The 21,959-nt window shown below is 40.2% G+C and overlaps 1 protein-coding gene across 3 annotated transcripts in view; it reads right to left on the bottom strand.

Annotated features, from left to right (window-relative positions):
• Window positions 1-1,444: 1,444 nt before the first annotated feature.
• Window positions 1,445-21,959, bottom strand: part of LOC118856157 (UDP-glucuronosyltransferase 1-2-like) — a 63,711-nt gene continuing 43,196 nt past the window's right edge. For all 3 annotated transcript variants that reach the window (XM_036766278.1, XM_036766277.1, XM_036766276.1), the window contains 4 exons: window positions 14,011-14,142; window positions 12,661-12,748; window positions 5,975-6,194; window positions 1,445-3,078 (listed from right to left, as the gene is read on the bottom strand). In XM_036766278.1, the coding sequence (XP_036622173.1) occupies window positions 2,781-3,078; window positions 5,975-6,194; window positions 12,661-12,748; window positions 14,011-14,142 (738 nt within the window). In that variant the 3' untranslated portion in view covers window positions 1,445-2,780. The remainder of the gene's footprint in view (window positions 3,079-5,974; window positions 6,195-12,660; window positions 12,749-14,010; window positions 14,143-21,959) is intronic.

Raw genomic sequence — 21,959 nt, 5'->3', positions numbered from 1 at the left:
ACACTCCTTGAAGGTTTCCACCTGCTCTTGTGTCTGTTATCTTAAGTCCGTCTAGCTTTATGAGCATTAGGTCTTTGTCAGGTGGCACAGCTGGACTTGTTGGTCAAGCTCAGAGGTACCAGCTAGTGTCATTTCTACACCATCTGACTTCTCTCATCTGGACCTTTCATACTTTCCCATAAAACAGCCCTGATCTAGACTTCATTCACTTTCCCTTGGATTCTATTCTAAAGGTCTCCATGCCTCCAGTCTTTCCCAACTTGAATCCATCCTCAATATTGCTATCCTCCCTCATCACATCATGGCACTCCTTTTAAATCTATGTGGAATTTTTATTCCCATGGGAAGAATTCCAAACTCCCCAGCCCAAAGATACATCTTTGTGCTTTTCTGACTATACCTCCATACTCTCTGATCTCTCTTGCTTTGGTCAAGATGTCCACTCTCCCTAGAATGCTCTTCCTTCCTCCCAACTCCATCCAAACCCTATTTGCCCTTGGAGTTCCATCTCAAATGTCATTCAGTCTGTGAAACTGTCCATGACTCCTACTTCCTGCATCAATAATTCCTCTCTGCTGCCTCTGAGTTCCTGTGGGACCTTCTACCCAGCCTTATATTCCCAAGGTATATTTCTTTTAATACCAAGATTCTTCTAGCAATATTGTTTAGGTGCAAGCCATGGAACCCTGGGGATGCCAAAGAACTGAGACTATCAGTCACACAAAGGGAAGTGGTAAGAAGCATGGTGATGGAGAAAAAGGCTGCCACAGATGTGCTCGATCTGATCCTGGAGTCAGAGTAGGGGTGTTTGAATCTTGGCTTCAGCACTTAGTCACCAGAAGATCTTGGGCTCCCTCCATCTAGTTTCTTATACTCTGCAGCTGTGAAGTAAGGGGGCTAGATTGGATGGCTTCTGTGTCCTCTTATAGGTCTAGGTCTACAACTGTAACATCCCACCCTTCTACAGCTTCTGTTTCTACTGAACAATTGAACCCTGGAAGCAGTGTTAAAGAGATTGAAAAGGGGGTAGTCAGTCACACAGCAAAGGCCACAGAGCTAAATGGACAACTCATGTGTTTCACTTCCACCCGCATTGTGCTGAGATATTAGGAAGAAGGCTTTTAGGACATTGAGTGCTTCAAGCCTGTTGATTATTGATTGGAGCACTTTGACAATGATCCAGAAGACTGAGAAGGGGTGGATGAGTGTTAGAAGGAGGTGGACCTTTGGAAGAAGAGAGGAGGGCCCACATCAATGAGGTTGCAGATGCATCCAAGTAGCAACATATCTCTTCTTAGTGGCCCTATTAGGCTGAAAACTCCATCAAGACTGTTGCTGTTCCACAAACATACAATGCTGGATAAATCAGTGCCTAAATGGTTATTAAAAGAAGCCAAAACAATGCACACAAGAGCAAAACAAAGTCACAAAAAAGAGCCTCCAGGAAAAATAATTAGTAGGGATTTATTCATGTATTTAGTTTTGTATTGATCAATATAATAACTTGTTACTTTGCTACAAGCCCTGCTTGTGGGTGACTGATGACATTCTGATCCATTTGTACTAGCAGAGCACCACATGGCATTTTTCTTTGTTTGGCCTGATCTATCTTGGTCTTGCAATGCAGAAACAATCCATTTCCTTTGAGAGACACAGTCTAATTAATTCCCAACATTATGAAGAAGAGCAGCAGCCCATCTTAGCAGGTGTGCCCACCTTCTTGTATCCAAAGGAATTGCATGAATCTTCCGCCCATGAGGCCATGTATTATTAGTGGAAGAGCTCAACCAGCAGTGTTTTGCAAAGAAATGGAAGCTGGAACTAGAGAGAAGGTGGTGGGGGAATGCATTAACCTTTATAGTAAATGATTAAGTCACCACTCATTAGGAAGTCACATGTGTTCCTAGCCTTAAAAAGTGATTCCAAGTGAATAACTGACTCATACAGTTGTTCTAAACAAATGATTTGAAGCTAGAATCTTGAAGAATGTGGAAGGAACATCAGCCCTGCAGTTATGTTCTAGATTTTTGTGTCTTGATAGCATTGTGTTTTGAGAGGGAAAAAGCAGGGCTAACAGTCAGAAGACCTTCCTTCTGTCCTAGCTCAGCTGCAAACTAGGTGTGTAACCCCAGAAAAGGTCTTAGAATCACAGAATCTGAGAGTTGGAAAAGACCTCAGGGGTCAGCGAGTCAAATCTGTATGTGGAGCAACCTCCCAGGTTGTATTTATACAGCATTCCAGGCTCTGCTCATCCAAGTCGACTTGGAAAGCCCCAGTGAATGGGAACTAACCTCTACCTCAGTTTGGCCATTCCTGCTGGATAGTTCCAATTGTTAGGAGGTTTTCTCTGACCCTGACCTAAATGATGTAATTCCCTCAGTCATTATTGTTCTTAATTCTATGCCTTGAGGACAATCTAAGTGTAGCCCATCTCTCCTGCACGTTAAGTGGGAAGTCAGCTACCCGCCCCCTCCTCTAAGACTCATCTTCTGCAGAAATATTTCCCTATCATTTCATTTCCATTTCTTCAGCTGTAATATGAGGTGGTTGGACTAAATGGCCCTCTTCTAGATCTCAAACTCTATGCTCCTACTTCAATAAACAAAAAGATAAGATTGAGATTTTCTTTATCAAAAATTGATTACAAAATGAGTTGTCTGCATGAAGGTACATATGTGTACTTGTGTGCCTGGGTGTGCATGTAATTCATATGGGTACATTTTCTGAAACCACAGAGAGAAAAAAAAAACTAAAATTTCATTTAGTTTTTAAAGTGTGGCTCAGTGAGACTTAGGTTTGGTGGCATTCTTAGCTTTTCCTTTTTTAGAAAAGCAATTCTGGAAACAAAACTTGAGGCATTTCAGAGCAATTAGTACAACAGTCAATACAATAGCCAGGAGGAAAGCAATTACATCCAAGGAATGGTACTGGATCCAGTTGAGGTCGTGGGCAGCAGGGCGTAAATGGGGGGCCCCTTTGTTTCTCATCACAAATTCGATCCAGAACACGGCAAGGTCAAGGGGGCTGATAGGCCGATCTTTGTGAAGAGCTGACAGATGCATGATGTTTTCCTTGTAGCTAAAAATATTAAAAATGTAGATTAATATGCAAAACCTCCAATGATAGAGAACTATGACCTCTTTGGTTTGCTGTAGAGGTAGTCAAGCTACACAGAAGCCAAGACCTATATCTTTCTCAGTGTTATTTGGTCACTCCATAAGAGGTTAGGTTCATAGATTCCAGAATTAAGGAATTATAGAATCATGGGTTTACAGAGCTGGAAGGACCTCATATATTAAGTGATTAATCCTACTTCCAAAGCATAAGTCTCTTCTAAGACAGTTTTTAAGAAGTAATCATTCAATCTCCACTTGAAGACCTCCAGGGATGGTGGATTCACATTCTCATGGAGGTGGACCATTTCCAAGAGGAAGAACTAACATCATAGATCAATTTAAGAATTTATGTCTTTGATGAATTAATTAATTGATGAATTAACAGATGGGTAGAAGACACCAACATAGCAAAGGATTAGCTACAGAGACAATATATAAAGGAAGAGCCATCAGGTGGCCAGAAATTTATGCATGCTTGAGCTGGAAGGAGTCTCTGGGGTTTATGAAGTTTGACTCCCTCATTTGACAAAAGAGGAAACTAAAGATCAGAGAGCAGAAATGGCTAGTCTATGGTAAGAATGAGAGACATGATTCAAACTCAAGCCTTGAGATTTCAGATTCCTATTTTTCTATCAGTACATCAAACAGGATTTCTTCGAAGATCTTCTCACACAAAGAACAGCTGGAAGCAATTGGTTTATGCATTAGGGGATTGGCAGAGTTTAACAGAATATCAGACACAACTAGACAAGTGATGCTAAAGATATTAAAGACAGTGTCAGAGAATAGGATTTGAATTTCTGAACTACAGCTTAGGAGCTAGGAATGATAGACTTGACCATGGATGGAATGCCTCTAAGAAAGCCAAAAAATTGGCTTAAAATCTGTGAATTTGATCAAGAGGGCATCAAACAGAAAATAGTCAGGGAAGAAGAAAATTGTCTGCATATATCCACAGAGCCAAATGCCACAGAATTTAGTAGGTTTTGCATAAGAAGAAAAATTATTATGGAGAAGCCCACATGGAAATGTGCAGTTCTATTAATTAATGAGATGTGACTTTTGACTATAATACATATGTGGAAGGAAATAACTTGTCCAAATGCAGCAGAGTAGATAAAAGAGGATGAAATGACAATGTATATTCAATTCAATTTAGTTCAACAAGAATTTATTGAGTGTATATCAAGAAATTGACTCTTGTGAGGAAATCTACAAATTGAAGTGGTGAAATATGGTGTTGAGTGTTTGGGGAGGACTTATGGAGGAAGAGACAGAGGAATGGTAGTGGAAGAAATAAACAGCAGATTGCATGACCAGAGGGAAGAATGATGGTTCCTGAAGTGAATCACAAAGGTACTATGGTGGCAAAATGGTAGAGTAATGGCCCACTTCAGATAACCAAATATATTCTAGAAGGGTCTTCCTGCATAAAGCAAAGAGCTGGAGCCACTCCTCCATTGCCTTGCTTGCCTTTCAAAATGTGTAGTAAATTTCAGGAAGAACAATTCTCTTGGATCTGAATCTGATTACTGACAGGGAACTTATTGTTGAAATAAACATAACAGGACCTTGGAGGAAAAGTGAACACTTCATTACAGTGTCTGTGATAGAGGAGGAAATGACCAAGGTTTTAGAGAATGAATTTCAGAATTGAAAAAAAAGAATGTTTAGGATGCTACTGCTTTAAATTCTACTAATAAAATCAGCTCAAGGCGGAGAGGAAACTGAAAATCATGAACCAAATTTTTTTTTATTTCAGTGAAGAAGAATACAAGGTGAAGTCTCTGAAGATCTTGATGTGGCTACACAGGGAGCTCATCAGCTAACTTAGCTCAGTCAATCAAGAAGTGATTGCACTAGGCATTAGGTGAGAAGGAAACTAAAGGTGACCAAACTCTGGATAAATCATGGCAGCACCCTAAAGGCTACAATAAAAGCAGGTTGTTGGTTAACTCAATTTGCTTTGGACACCAAAAAAGATATTTTAAGACTGTACTTGGTCAATGAAAGATCAAAGAAGATACAGGATCAATCAGAGGGTAGAAGAAATATGACTAGACCATAGTTCGTGTACATGTCTTACAGACTGCAAGCTTGCTATCTAGCACTCAAGGATGTGACGTGGTGGTCAGAAAGATTGGAAGAAGCTGCCTTGGTCCAAGCTGACTTTTTATAATGAGGATTCCTGGATGGACTGGATCAGGAGTCCTGTGCTCAGGCTGGCTACTTAGTTTATGAATGACAATAATGAAGTCAAGCACATGCAGAGGATGATGTTCAGGAATGAACTTGAATGTGAATTGGCTGATAGAACTTGGCATCATTTAGCCTAGGGAAGGGAAAATTTTAGGGGACACATGACAGCTGCCTTCAAGGTGTGAGGGACTATCACATGGAAGGGAGAAGAGACTTGTCTTGCTTGGTGCCTGAGGGTGGAAGTAGGATCATGGAAGGAAGACATAGAGAAGCAGATTTCCAGTTTTCAATTACAGCCATCCCAAGGTGCAAGATGGGATTTCAAGGAGGTCATCAAGTCCCAAGTATTAGAGATTTTACCACATGTCAAATAAAACCACTTGTTAGGAAGTCACAGAGGGCATTCCTGCTCAGACATCTTTGTTTTGAAAACTTGTACTTTGTTGTGAGGGAGAGAAGTCATTGGAAAGTAACAGCAATTTTCAAAAAGAGCTCCCATAAGCTGTTAATTTAAAATATAATCAAAATGAATGATTCTTTGCCAATTTATCTTATTACTAATCTGGATTAACATAAATTAGGTTTGCTCTTAGAAGGGGCATAGCTGAATTATAAGTGTCTGTAGAGAATGGCCATGCCATCCTAACTTGATTTCTTACCTTTTATCATTGATAACCTTCTTCAGTGTCTTGCTGAGATCATCCGATGTCATTTCAAGGATATTCAGGGTCACTCCTGCCCCTCTTGACTCCATGCGTTTAGCATTGTCCATCTGATCTCCAGACAAAGGCATCAACACCATTGGCACTCCATTACACAGCGCTTCATAGATCCCATGAGAGCCAGCATGAGAGATGAATGCCTGGGTCTTCGGGTGAGCTTAGGAAGGAAAATAGAGAAAGAATTCCTCTTGATGACTTGATAATCTACTAATGCAGAAAATAGGAGATTTCACAATCTTAGGGCACTTCAAAGAGTTACTGTTACTATTATCTATGGGGGAAAATCAGAGTATTTTTTTTCTAAAATATACTTCATTGGTCAAGCATTAGAAAACACTAGTAGACTTGGTCTCTATGATAGTATAAAACAAGTTCTGTTATTTGTTCATTTACACACCCTATGACAGGCTTTGTTTCTTGTTGTTCAGTTGAGCAGTCATGTCTGACTCTTTGTGGCCCCATTTGGGGTTTTCTTGGCAGAGATACTGGAGTGGTTTGCCATTTCTTTCTCCAGCTCTTTTTACACATGTGGAAAATAAGGAAAACAGGGGTGAGTGACTTGCCCAGGGTCAAAGAGCTAGTAGTAACTGACGTCAGATTTGATCCCAGGTCTTCTTGACTCCAGTTTCAGTGCTCTATCTACTGCATCGTGTAGCTGCCCAAGTCTGTGATTCTTGAACAAGATGACCACACCGTGGACAGTGGTGAAAATGCTTCTGAGCTTTAAAACTTGCCTTCCCAGAATCCTCCTTTGATGACTGATGACTTTTAGCTACCATTTAGACCCTCCCTACCACTCCATAGTGCCTTTAGGGAAAAACAATGATTTTGCTATAGCTAATTTACTTAAAAGCCATAGTTGTAAACGTAATGACACTATGTGTCAGCTGGGCCAATAAATACTGGATTGTGTCATTTTGATGTCACAACAGCAATGCTTTCTTTTTATTACAAATTTGGGCAAATAGTCTTTAGGTTAATTGATTTCAGGAAAATTCACCTTGGGCCATTAATTCCCAACTGTTGTCCTTTTTCTGTTTTCACATTTATGGATGCAGAAAGAAATGATGAAAGCCAACTATTGGTTCCCTTATCTGACACTCTCGACAGCCCATACCCATGGTCAGAGCTCCCAGAGTTCCAGAGCTGAAAAATTCAGAGAACCTTGGAGTTAGTCCATCTAGTCCAACCCATTACCACTAACACCTATATCTTTTTTTGCTGGAAGTAAGTCTGTGAATTTCCGTGGACTCCAAGCTTGAGTCAACCAAAAGCTAGCAAAAATTTGCAGTTCATTAACGTGTTGGTAACCAAAAATTGGCTCCTTAGCACTTAGTCAACAAGTGCCCTTGAATAGTTTGGCTTTTTCCCCTGAACTAACTGAATGCTGTTTATATGTTGGATTGGAGTAAGCTTGTTGGCCCATTCACCTTGCTTCCCTTGCTTAAGTTGATCGAAAGAACCTGTGCTTTCCTCGTGTACCTTACGCCCCCGCAGAAGCTGGATGTTTACAAACAGCTTCCGTTGGAGCCAGAGGCTGCTACAGCTACAGCCACAGCCGAAGCTGAAGCAGGAGCTGCAGGTAGCAGAGCTGACCTACAAGAGGATTGAGGAGTGCTGAACAAGGACTTGAGGCCAGTGGGTAATCTTTTTACCATAGAAGGGAAGCAAGCGTATCATTTTGCTTTATACCATCATGCTTCTCTGTGGCCTCCTGGTTACTCTTGTGAGGAGGACTTATTGGGCCTGGAAGCTTTTGATCAAAATATCACAATGGGGATGCTGGCTTGTGGGTTGGTTACTGTGGAGCCTAAATATATGCTTTGATTCTTCTGCCTCCTACTTTGAGAATTACTTATATCCAGTGGTTCCAAACCTTTCAGACATATATATGATCCTCTTTGAAATTATAAACTCTGCCCTCCAAATACAATTACTGAACCCTGCCCTTGTCAGACCATGTATGGAACATTGTGCTCTGTGCAGGATGGCACATTTTAAAATGGACATTGATAAGCTGGAAAGCATACAGAAGAAGGTTATCTGGATGGCAAATATCTTGAAATCCATGCTATATAAGGAATGATGATGGAAATGGGGGAGTTGAGTCTAGAAAAAGGAATGCTTCAAGGAGTATATGAGACCTGTACTCACATATGTGAAGGATGGCCATGGATCAGTGGAATTAGCCCCTATTGCTTGGCCCAGAAAGCTAAATTAGAAATAAATACAATTGAAATCAAGGAAACTATTGAATTAATAAATAAAACTGGAGCCAAGGTGGCCACTTGAAAACAGCATCTTACCAGAGCTCTCTCACAAGGTCAGTCAGATTCCTATAAAGAAGTGAATTTGAGCAGACTTGAGAGAGTTAGAAACTGTGAGCAGTCTGAGCAAATTTCTGAGCCGGGAGAGTCTGAAAGGCCGGAGGCACGAATCTGTACGCTCGGAAAGTACTCGGCGTGTGGCATTCCGTGCCGCTCCAGACCGAGGCAGAAGCGGCCGGCTGGAAATCCCACGTGGTAGAAAGAATGAAGAAAGTCAAATTACCAGTATCAAAAATGAAACGGGTGAGTTCACCTCTAATGAAGAGGAAATCAAAACAATAATTAGGAATTATTTTGCCCAACTGTAGGCTCATAAATTAGACAACCTTAGAGATATGGATGAATATCTACAAAAACATAAATTGCCCAGGTTAACAGAAGAGGAAGTAAAATGCCTAAATAACCCCATCCCAGAAAAAGAAATTGAGCAAGCCATCAATGAACTCCCTAGGAAAAAATCTCCGGGGCCAGATGGTTTTACTTATGAATTTTATCAAACATTTAAAGAACTAATAATTCCTACACTTTATAGACTTTTTGGGAAAATAGCTGAAGAAGGAGTCCTTCAAAATTCTTTTTGTGACACAAATATGGTACTAATACCCAAACCAGGTAGAGTCAAAACAGAGAAAAAAAATTATAGACAAATTTCCCTAATGAATATTGATGCAAAAATTTTAAATAATATATTAGCAAAAATATTGCAGCAACTTATCACGAGAATAATACCCTATGATCAGGTAGGATTTATTCCAGGAATGCAAGGCTGATTCAGCATTAGGAAAACTATCAGCATAATTTATCATATCAAAAACAAAACTAGCAGAAACCATATGATCATCTTAATAGATGCAGAAAAATGCTTTGACAAAATACAACACCCATTCCTATTAAAAACACTAGAATGCATAAGAATAAATGGAACCTTCCTTACAATTATAACTAGCATCTACCTAAAATCATCAACAAGCATTATTTGTAATGGAGATAAGGTAGATTAATTCCCAATAAGATCAGGGGTGAAACAGGGATGTCCATTACCACCCCCACTATTCAATTTAGTGCTAGAAATATTAGCTATAGCAGTACGAGAAGAAAAACAAAGTGAAAGAATTAGAATAGTGTATTATGAAGGCAGAATTTATAATTTCACAGAGAATCACATATATGTCTGAAAGGTCTGGAACAGCAGGATATAAGGAATTCTCAAGGCAGGAGGCAGAAGAATTAAAGCATGTATTTAAACTTCAGAGTAACAGACCCACAAAGCACCATCCCCATTTTGATATTTGGATCAAAAGTCTCCAGGCCCAACAAGTCCGCCTCACAAGAGTAACCAGGAGGCCACAGAGAAGCATGATGTTATAAAACAAAATCATATACATGCTTCCCCTCTATGGTAAAGAGATTACCCACTGGCATCAAGTCCATGCTCAGCACTCTTCAATCCACACATAGGTCAGCTCTGCTACCGGCAGCTCCTGCTTCAGCTTTGGCTGTGGCTGCCTCTGGCTCCAATGGAAGCTGTTTTTAACCATCCATCTAGCAGCTTCCGTGGGGGTGTAGCCGGCAGGCCGCTAAAGCAGACGTTCTTTCGATCTGCTTAAGCAAGGTGAAGCAGTTCACCGGGAAAGCACAGGTTCTTTCGATCTGCTTAGCCAAGGGAAGCAAGGTGAAGGGGCTGACAAGCTTACTTCAATCCAACATACAGACAGCATTCAGTTAGTTCAGGGGAGCATACAGACAGCATTCAGTTAGTTCAGGGGAAAAAGCCAGCACCCTGAACTTCAGAACATTCATTTTGTTCAGGTGAAAAAAGCCTCTGCTATCCCAGATATGTAAACTAGGCCCTCCCTTGAGTTAGCCCTACCCCACCAAGTTTCCACACCTAACAGGGCTCTGGGCCTGGGGCCCAGCACCCAGTAAGTCCCAATGAGATAAACTGAGTCACTCAAAGGAAACAAAGGCCATTCTGCTTACAAATAGGCAAAGAAGAAACTAAATTTTCCCTTTTTAGATGATATGATGATTTACTTAGAGAATCCTAGAGAATCAAGTAAAAAACTACTTGAAATAATGAACAACTTTAGCAAAGCTGCAGGATATGACATAAACCCACATAAATCCTCAGCATTCCTATGCATTGCTAACAAAGACCAACAGTGAGAGATAGAAAGAGAAATTCCATTCAAAGTTACTGTCGACACTATAAAATATTTGGGAGTCTATTTGCCAAGACAAACCCAGAGCTTATATGAACGTAATTGTGAAACACTTTTCAAGTAAATAAAGTCAGATTTAAATAATTGGAAAACAAATATCAGCTGCTCTTGGTTAGGCCAAGCTAATATAATAAAAATGACAATTTTACCTAGAGTAATTGATTTATTCAGTGACATACCAATCGAACTATCAAAAGAATATTTTACAGAGCTGCACAAAATAATAACAAAATTCATCTGGAAGAACACGGTGTCCAGAATATCTAGGGAATTGATGAAAAGAAATACTATGGAAGGTGGCCTAGCCATACCAGATATTAAACTGTACTATAAAGCAGCAGTCATCAAAACACCTGGTACTGGCTAAGAAATAGACTGGTGGATCAGTGGAATAAGATGAGTACACAAGACGCAGCACTCAATGACTATAGCAATTTACTCTTTGATGAACCCAAAGAATCCAGCTTATGGGCTAAGAATTGATTATTTCAAAAAAGTACTGGGAAAATTGGATAATGGTAGGGCAGAAACTTGGCATACACCAACATCTTACACCATATACCAAAATAAAGTCAAAATGGGTTCATGATTTAGGAATAAAGGCTGATACTCTAAGGAATTTGGGAAAGCAAGGAATAGTTTACATATCAGATTTATGGAATAGCAAAGAATTCATGACACAACAAGAGATAGAGAGCATTATAAAATGCAAAATTAATAATTTTGATTATGTTAAATTGAAACGTTTTTGCATAAAAAAGCCAGTGCAACAAAGATTAGGAGGGAAGCAGAAAATTGGGAGAAAATATTTACGACCAGTGTCTCTGATTAAGGCCCCATCTCTAAAATATACAGGGAACTGAGAAATATTTATAGGAAAAGAAGTCATTCCCCAATTGAGAAATGGTCAAAGGATAAGTACAGGTAGTTTTCAGAGGAAGAAATTAAAGATATGTACAGGCATATGAAAAAAATGTTCGAAATCACTACTGATTAGAGAAATGCAAATCAAAACAGTTTTTAGGTACCACATCTCTCCTGTCAGATTGGCTAAAATGACAAAACAGAAAAATGATGAACGTTAGAGGGGATGTTGGAAAAATGTGCCATTTTTACATTGCTGGTGGAGTTGTGAACTGATCCAGCCATTCAGGAGAGCAATTTCGAACTATGCCCAGGGGGCTATAAAAATGTTAATACCCTTTGACCCAGCAATACCATTTCTAGAGTTGTATCCCAAAGAGATCACACAAGTGGGAAAAGGACCCTTATGTACAAAATTATTTATAGTGGCTCTATTTATGGTAGCAAAGAATTGGAAATCAAGGGGATTCCCATCAATTGGGGAATGGCTGAACAAGCTGTCGTATATGAAGATAATGGAATCCTATTGTGCTATAAGAAATGGGGATGATATGGACTTCATAACAACCTGGAAAAAGCTATGCGATATAATGCTGAGCGAATGGAGCAGAACCAGGAGAACATTATACACAACCACACATATCTGGATTCTGTGATGACTAACCCTGATAGATTTTGCTCTTTTCTGCAATACAAGGTGCAAAGACAACTCCAAACGACTCATGAAGGAGAATGCTATCTACATTCAGTGAAAGAACTATGGAGTCTTGATGCAGATTGAGGCTCACTTTATGCTCGCCTTTTTTTTTTCCTACTTTTTTTGTCTTTTTTTTTTGTTTTGGGTTTTTTTTTTGATTCTGTTTTTTCTTTCTCCTGATTCATTCCATTGGTCATAATTCTTCTTTACAACTTGACTGTTGTGTAGATAAGTTAAATGCAAAGTTATATGTAGAAGACATGTTGGATTCCATGCTGTCTTGGGGAGGAAGCGCTGAAGGGGGGGGGGAAGAAAATCTGGAACTCAAAATTATGTGGAACTGAGCGTTCTAAACCAAAAATAAAAGATCTTAATTATTCAAAAAAACATTAAAGCTGGCTGTGGTTGTGTCTACTGATGCTCACTTCAATATAGTCTACAGGCACCACTGTAACAGCGTTTTCACATTCATACTTCATCCCTCCTACCCCTACCACACACTTGAGCACATACCAAGTAGATCATTCTGTGGAAGCCATTTCACAAGTTTGGTGTTCTTGGCTAGATTACTTGGTGGTGTTCCAGTGTGCCGCCACAATACCTTGGGAGAGCAAAAAGTAAAGAATTTGCGAAAAGCCCATGATGCAGTTTCAGCCTACGAGGAGAAGTATCGACCAATGAGTACTTGAGATCAATGAACAGAGCCTTCAGCCATTCCATCAAAGGTAAAATACATGCTTTGTTTCAGGTCTATCTCCCATTTGTGCCCTTTGGAAAAAATGCCTTTTTGAAGCAAGAAATCAAATGCCTAAGTTCATTGGCTAGTTTCTGGATGAGTTAAGGTTACAATTGTTTCTTACTGATATGGTAACGCATGTCAAAGTGACATGGAAAAGGGTTGGGTTAGAAAAACTTGTGACCAAAACTTTCCCTGAACATTATAGAATTTAGATATGTTATAGAAACCGCAGATTAATTTGTTCTAAATTCCTTTAGCATGGATCCCTGACTCATTCTAGAAAACTATTTTTTTGCCTCAGGATGAATGTCATTTCTAACTCACATGAAAGAACTATGGTATATTTGCAGTCAGTAGATGTGGGTGCAAACCAAGATTGTCACTGTATTGATATCTGTGTAATCTTGGATGGACCTTTCTGGGGTTTTCTTATCAGTAAAATGAGAGAGTTGGACTAAATGGGCTCCACAACTGGAATGATGCCCTTTGGGGGCAATATTTCACCCTTCAATGGAGTAGTCATAACACATAAATGGTCTAAAGTATTTTGAGAATGCAAGATAATATTTTGTAGGACTTAGGGGTGGGTTGTAATGTGTAGAGAGCACTGGATATAGAGTCAGGAGAATTAAGGGCTAATCTTAACTCTGTTATTTGCTACCTGTGGGACAGTGGTCAAGTCCTTCATCTCTCTCAGCCTCAGTTTCTTCATTTGTAAAATGTTGGAGGGTTGGTTTTTGTGACCACTAAGGTATCTTCCAGGTTCAAGTCTAGACTTTTATGATGCTATTCAGATATTTAATCCACTAAACAGATGCCACAATGTCCAATGGGATATTTTTACTAAACAGTCAACTTTTTAGTCCTATTCAAAATATATATAAGAAAAACAAATATTCAATAAAAGATGCCCTGTCATACTTTTAAAATCCAGTTGTAAGGAGGATATTTAAAGGAGCTTTGGCTAAATTCAGTGCAACTTGACTGGGAGGTGGAGTAAGACAATCTGTCAGTGAAACTCCAAACCTCATCTCCTAGTAAAGACAACTCATTTGGTTTCTGGGGGCCTGGAATTATTAGGCTTTCTCTAGGGACATACAAGAGTAGCAGAGTGTTGTACTTACTGTTTGAGGTATAGTGCCCAAGGCTTCAGCGATTTCCATGGCTTTGGTCATTGGGATATCTGACACCAAACTGCCCAGGGAGAAGACCACAACTCCATGTTCCCCAGAAGCATTCACATAGGCTTCAAATTCCTAAAACAAGAGGAAAGAATCTAATTTAATGAATATCATACAATCTGTGCACAATATTCTTCTCTGAGCCCAGAAAAAGGCTGGTTCTGAAAAAGAAAGACAGCAAAGCAATGTCTTTAAAGGAACAGTAGAACGAGAATGATGAAATTGTAGGCAGTAATAACCTGATAGATGCCAAACATTTCCCACAACGTCTGAACAAACACCCCACAAGTCAAACATTCCCTTCTACCTTTTTGTTTGGTTTTTGTAATGTTTTAAAATAAAGATGTTTTATTGATGCTTTCTCTTTCTTTTTTTAACATCATGGTACATCAGGTGCCATAGCCCAATATGTGGAAAGTTGATGAGGTCCTCAGAGGAAGACGAGGCAAACTTATATTAGTGTCGAGTTGTTATACTTTACAATTTATCTTATCCTTACCACAAATCCATAAAGATGTTGAGTACTCTTTTTTAGATGAAAAAAAAATTGGTCTCAAAGAAATTAAGTGACTTGCCTAAAGCTACTCAGCTACTTAGTGAATAAAGTCCAGTCTCTGTTCCCAGACAGACCCTACGCTGAATATTCTGAATATTTCATAAGGGAGAATAACATGTGAGAGTATGCCAAATACCAGGATGATGAGAAACCTGTCAATCATGCCCGTGAGAATCAGTCTAATGTACTAGAGGCTTTTTGCCTTCAGAAGTCTGGGGATCAAGAGGGAGGAAGAGAAATAATAGGTATCTTCAAATATTGTAAGGAGGAGGATTTCTCTTGTTCTTGTTGCCCGAAGAAGCAAGGAATTCACAAAGAATCACTTCATAAGCAGTCACCCCATGACGGGTGCCATGTTGTGTCCTGGGGTTGGAAAGAAGCAGTCTCTTGCCCCAAGGACCTCAGATTAAACCAGGATGGAGGGGGAAATTTCCATGTATGTGCAGTATTGGAGTTGTTGACTGCGAGCTTGGGTTTGAACTCCTGCTTTCCACATACAAGGTTTGTTGTGGGCAAGTGATTAACCTATTAGCATTTCAGATACCTCATATCTAGTAATTACAGCAAAAATAATAATGGTGATGATGATAGCTAGTCCTTCCACTGTGCTTACTATGTGCCAGGCACTGTGCTAAGATAGAGTAAGGGGGTTTGACTAAGTGAGCTATTCAGCACCATCTTCCTTAAAACTTCCCTCAATCCCAGAAAACTGAGGGGCAGAGCCAAGATGGTGGCTGGAAAACTGGGACTCACTTAAGCTCTCCCCCCAAACCCTCCAAACACCTGTAAAAATGGCCCTGAATAAATTCTCGAGGTACAGACCCCATGAAATAACAGTTGGAAAAAAGTCTCCAGCCCAAGACAGCCTGGAAGATCGCTGAGAAGGATCTATCGCATGTGCTAGGAGTAGAGCACAGCCCAGAGTAGGTCACCAATGACTAAATAGAGAGGTAGTTGGGTGGAGCAGGACTTCAGGGCTTGAATCACTGAGGTGTCACAGTTACCAAACTTCTCAATCTACAAATGACAAAGAGAAAGGAGCAGGTTAGTGGGAAAACTGCTGGATCTGGGTGAGAGAACTGCGAGGTCTGGTCCCAGGCTCCAGGGCGGCAGACGTGGCATGGTGGCAGCAGCAGGAAGTTCCTGTGGCTGCTTCCAGAGTCCCTGGACCACACAGTGGGAATAATCAAGTGGCTGATCAAAGCAGCAGTGCAGAGAGGACTTTGCTGGCACAGAGGCAGGGATCTCTTGCTTTGCCCTGCTTGTATCTGTGTTGCATTCCTGGTTAGTGATCCTTGGGGGTGGAGGAGCTCTGGTGTGGCAGAGCTTGCAGTGACTGTGGAGTAGAAATAGCTCTGAAAGCAGCAGCGCAAGGTCCCTAAATCTTGGGATAAAGTACTCTCCATTCTAAAAGCAGCCATACCATGATAAAAACCTCAAGGGTCAAGTAGTTGGCTGAGAACATGAACAGGCAGTGTAAAAGGACTCAGATTCAGACTCAGACTATAGAAACCTTTTTTTGGTGACAAAAAATATCAAAACAGCCAGACAGAGGAACTCAACAAAGTGTAAGAGCCTACATCAAAAGCCTCTGAGAAAAATATGCATTGGTCTCAGCCCATGGAAGAGGTCAAAAATGATTTGGAAAATCAAGGGAGAGCAGTAAAGGAAAATTTGGGAAGAGACATAAGAGTGATGAAAGAAAGTCATGAAAAACAAGTCAATGACAAAATACACCAAAATAAAGTCAAAATTGGTACATGATGTAGGAATAAATGCTAACACTATAAGCAGTTTTGGAGATCAACGAATATTTTATCTGTCAGATTTATGGGAAAGGGAAGAATTTGTAACCCAAAAAGAGATAGAGAGCATTATAAAATGCAAAATGAATAATTTTGATTATTCTAAACTGAAACGTTTTTGTATAAACAAAGGCAATGCAACAAAAATTAAGAGGGAAGAAGAAAATTGGGAGAAAATCTTTACATCCAATGTCTCTGATGAAGGCCTCATATCTAAAACATACAGGGAACTGAACCAAATTTATAGGAATAAAAGTCATTCCCCAATTGAGAAATGGTCAAAGGATATGAACAAGCAGTATTCAGAGGAACAAATTATAGACATGTATAGGCATATGGAAAAAATTGTAAATCACTATTGATTAGAGAAATGCTAATCAAAACAGCTCTCAGGTACCACATATCTCCTGCCAGATTGGCTAAAATGACAAAACAGGAAAATGATAAATGCCGGAAAGGATGTGGGAAACTTGGAACATTAATACATTGTTGGTGGAGTTGTGAACAGATACAGTCATTTTTGGTGAGCAAATTGGAACTATGCCCAAAGGGCTATAAAATATGCATACCCTTTGGCCTTGTGATACCACTCCTTTGGCTATATCCCAAAGACATCACACAAGTGGAAAAAGGGACCTGTATGTACAAAAATATTTATAGCTGCTCTTTTTGTGGTGTCAAAGAACTGCCCATCAATTGGGGAATGGCTGAACGATTTGTGGTATATGAATGTAATGGAATACTATTGTGCCAGAAGAAATGGGGAAGATACAGACTTCATAATAACCTGGAAAGAGCTACATGATCTGATGCTGAGTAAGGGGAGTAGAACCAGGAAGACATTATACACAACCACAGATATATTGATTCTGTGATTAGTAACTTTGATAGACTGGACTCTCCCCAGCAATGCAAGGCTCAAAGATAGCTCCAAAAGACTCATGATGGAAAAAGCTAGCTTCATCCAGAGAAAGAACTTTGGAGTCGGGGTGCAAATTTGCTCTCTTTTTTGTTTTAGTTTTGTTTCTTCTCTCTCATGGTTCATTCCATTGCTCATGATTCTTCTTTGCCACTTGACTATTGTGTAGATAAGGTTGATGTGAAAGTTTATGTAGAATCTATATCAGACTACATGCCATCATGTTGGGGGGAGGGAGGAAGGGAGGGAAGGGAAGAAAAATTGAAACTCAAGAACATGTGAAACTAAATGTTGAAACTAAAAATAAAAATATAATTTTCAAAAAAAGGAAAAAAAAGTCAATGACTTGTAAAGGAGACACCAAGAAATACTGAAGAAAATGGCACCTTAAAAAGAAGACTAACCCAAATGGCCAAAGAGCCCCAAAATTCCAATGAGGAGAAGAATGCTTTAAAAGGCAGAATTAGCCAAATGGAAATGGAAGTCCAAAAGACCGTTGAACAAAATATCACCTTAAAAATTGGATTGGAGCAAGTGGAAGCTAGTGACTTTATGAGAAATCAAGAAATTATAAAACAGAATCAAAAGAATGAATAAATGGAAACCCACGTGAAATATTTTGTTGGAAAAACCACTGACCTGGAGAATAGATCCAGGAGAGATAATTTAAAAATTATTGAACTACCAGAAAGTCATGATCAAAAAAGGAGCTTAGAAATCATCTTTCAAGAAATTATCAAGGAAAACTGCCCTGACATTCTACAACCAGAGGGTAAAATACAAATTGAAAGAATCCACTGATTGCCTCTTGAAAGGGATCTCAAAAGGAAAACTCGTAGAAATATTGTCACCAAATTCCAGAGCTCCCAGATCAAGGAGAAAATACTGCAAGCAGCCAGAAAGAAACAATTTGAGTATTATGGCAGCACAATCAGGATAACACAAGATCTAGCAGCTACTGCGTTAAGGGACTGAAGGGCTTGGAACATGATATTTCAGAGGTCAAAGAAGCTAGGATTAAAATCAAGAATCACCTACCCAGCAAAACTATGCATAATAATGCGGGGCTACATATGGATTTTGAAAAAAATAGAGGACTTGCAAGCTTTCTCGATGAAAAGACCAGAGCTGAATAGAAAATTTGACTTTCAAATGCAAGAATCAGGAGAAGTATGAAAAGGTAAACAGGAAAGAGAAATCATAAGGCACTTACTAAAGTTGAACTGTTTTGTTTACATTCCTACGTCAAAAGATGTTGTGTGTAAGTCATGAAACGTTTCTCACTATTAGTGTAGTTGAAGAGAATATACATACATACATACATACATACATACATACGTACATACATACAAACACATACTATATATATCTTACCCCACAGGAAAATTCGAAGAAGAGGATAAGAGAGGGAGCATAATAGAAGTCAGGGCAGATCAGGGGAGGAGGTAATCAAAAGCAAATACTTCTGAAAATGGCAGGGTCAAGGGAGAAATTGAATAAAGTAGGACAAGATAGGATGGAGGGAAATATAGTAAGTCTTTTACAATATGACTATTATGGAAGTGCTTTGCATAATGATACATGTGTGGCCTATGTTGAATTGCTTACCTTCTCAAATAGGGTGAGTGGAGAGGGAAGAAGGGAGAGAATTTGGAATTCAAACTTCTAAAAACAAATGCTCAAAAAAGTTGTTTTTGCATGCAACTGGGAAACAAGATATACTGGCAATGGGGTATACAAATCTATCTTGCCCCAAACAAAAGTAAGGGGAAAGGGACTGGGGAGGAGTGGGGTGACAGAACGGGGGGAAGACTGGAGAATGGAGCAATCAAAATGTATGCCATCTTGGAGTGGGAGAGGGTAGAAATTAGGAGAAAATTTGTAACTCAAAATCTTGTGGAAATCAATGTTGAAAACTAAACATATTAAATAATAAAAATATGCTTCAAAAATCCCAGAAAACTCCACCCAGCTTTCTGCCTACCTGTCCGTGTCCTTGCCTGTCCTTGCCCCAACTTTCCCCTCCCTGTCCTTTCCCCTGCCTGGCCCCACTCATCCCCTCCCTTCCCCCTTCCACCCCCGCCACAGGTATCCAAAGTGCAATGGGAAGCTCTGCTTGGCATCCGCAACTCACAGATTTTTTTTGATGATGAAAGTAGTAAATGGAGGTGACAGACGTTAAACCCTTGAGCCATGCTGCACAAAGGTTACCTAGGAATGAATCATACAGTTCTAGCTGGAAGAAGACTGAGAGATCAGACCTAAGTGAAGAAGGCTATCCTATTGGGGGTAATGAAGCAGGCAGGGCAGGGGCCAGGGTCTGTGCTGACTGCTTCCTCCCCGGTGCTTAGCTGGGTGCCTGGCACTCAGGAAATCTTCAATATCTGACTGGATGAAGAGGGGGCTGGGGGCACTTAGTAAGCAGGCAGAGAGAAAATGGAGATTGGCAAAGAAGCCCCTACTGTAGATCACACAAAAGGAAAAGGGCACTGGCAGAAGTTGAGATGGATAGATAGTGTCACTAACATGGACTTGGATAGACTTTGGGAGATGGTGGGGGACTGAAGAGCTGGTACACTGTGGTCCATGATGTCACAAAGAGTAAGACAAGACTTAACAACAGCAAGTACCATATTGATATCAAACCAAATTCATTAGAATGTTCAAACTATTTGCATAAAACCAAACATGCATGCACAAGCAAACAATGCCTTCAAGGCAGGAGAGGAGAAAGAAAATGAGAACACAAAGAAATCATGGCAAAAATGCGAATCAAACCCCTAGTACATATCCCTCTGTCTCAATCCAAACCCACAGTTCTGCCTTTTCCAGAAAATGTCACTAATATTATAAGGAAATCCATTTCCTTGTGCACCCTGGGACACCAAAAGTTTGGGGGCTAACTAAAAATGTAGCCAGATTTTCTCTTAGAAAGAATATCCTCTAATTAACCCACTGGGTGGCACCTGTAATGTTGCCTAAGGCATCGTATACCACCCAGAGAGAGCTACTTGACAGTAGCACAGTTGATGCCCCCCAATGGAGACCATGTTTGGCATGATATGCTTAGGGCAATCCATCACAAAATCTGACCTCAGAAGCCATATAGATACATAGCTCAGAACATCCACTGTGCACATGTCTGTCGGAAGGAGTTCTGAAGCCAGGCTTGCAAACGGTGAATAAATCATATAGCACTCCACATTACGAGGAAAAGAGTATAGAATGTTCTTTACCCTCTGTAGGAATGTCATCTGGTCTGTGGAATACAAGAAGATTGGTCTGGGCACCGAGTGCTTTCAGCATCTAAACCACAGGGGAGTCCTCACAAGAAATAAAAAGCTGGAATAGACAGTTACTGGCCCACCAGTGCTCCACAGGGAAGAGTGGGATAGGTTAAAACAATATCATAGTGGGCCTCTTCCAGGCACTTCATCAGTTCCTTCTCGTAGACTAAGTCTGTGCAGAAGCCAAGGTACATATCAGTGACATGCTTCAAGGTTGTAATCATATTGAAAAGTCTCTTCAGGAAAGGTTCTGGGTCAAACATCTTACTGGAACTATTGTGCATCATCTTCTGGAAAAGGTCCCCGCTGAAAGTGATTGAAAAGGTCCTCAGAGTGTATTACTGTCCATCCCTGATGTGCATGGACAGCTCTGGTGCCAGGACAACACTTTCATGGCCTGTCAGACTGAGCTCCTGGACCACTTCACACATGCTGAGCCAGTGGCTGCCATCCATGGGGATCGCCAGCAGCTCCCCACCTTTGTCAAAGCCCAGGTAGCATAGAAAGCCAGACCCATCAGAGCCCAGGGCCAAGGTCAGGACCCTGTGGCCATCTCTTCAAAGTCCAGAACCCCTGAGAATGAATGGGGTCTGTAAACCTTGCTCTGTTTCCTCTCTTGACAACTCTGTGACTTATCTTTGCCTAGTCATGGAAATAATACATTTAATGAAGCAAAAGGTAATTGGAAGAGAGAATGCATTTTTGATTCTTCACTTATGTGATTAACTTCCTTAGATTAATCATTAGAAGGAATTTCAGTATCTCTCTCTCTCTCTCTCTCTCTCTCTCTCTCTCTCTCTCTCTCTCTGTCACTCTCCATTGATCTCTCCTACTCTGTACCAAAAACATATTCAGAGCAAAACTTTCTTGACAACACTTGTATGTCAGGATTACAACCTCCAAGATTTCGAAGTGGAAGGGAATTTAGAAATCATCTCATCCAATCTCTTTTTTGTACAGAAGAGAAAATTGAGGCCAAGAGAATGGAATGGATTTGCCCAAATAGTCGTTTGCCTTCTCCAATGGCCAACTTTCTTCTCTTCCATTTTCAGGCCATTTCCCATTAATGAGAGGCCTGCACCAGATTGAATTTCCTCCTCCTGACTTCTTACTCCCTTTTGATGTGGTTCATGTTTCTGTCTGACTCAACTTTTCTGCTGCACTGGACGCTGGTGTTCCCTGCTTCTTCCTTGAATTTGTCTCTCATTTTCTGCACTCTCTGATCCTCCTTCCTCTCTAGCTTCCTCTTTGGCTTTCTGACTGAGTTCCATTCCTAGAATAACCCAAGGCCTCTTGAGCCACCTGATGTTCAGTTATAAGGTCCT

The sequence above is a fragment of the Trichosurus vulpecula genome, chromosome 7, assembly GCF_011100635.1.
Source record: "Trichosurus vulpecula isolate mTriVul1 chromosome 7, mTriVul1.pri, whole genome shotgun sequence".
NCBI lineage: Eukaryota > Metazoa > Chordata > Mammalia > Diprotodontia > Phalangeridae > Trichosurus > Trichosurus vulpecula.
The sequence above is the reverse complement of the archived record's forward strand: the minus strand, read 5'-3'. Positions and strand labels throughout refer to the sequence as shown.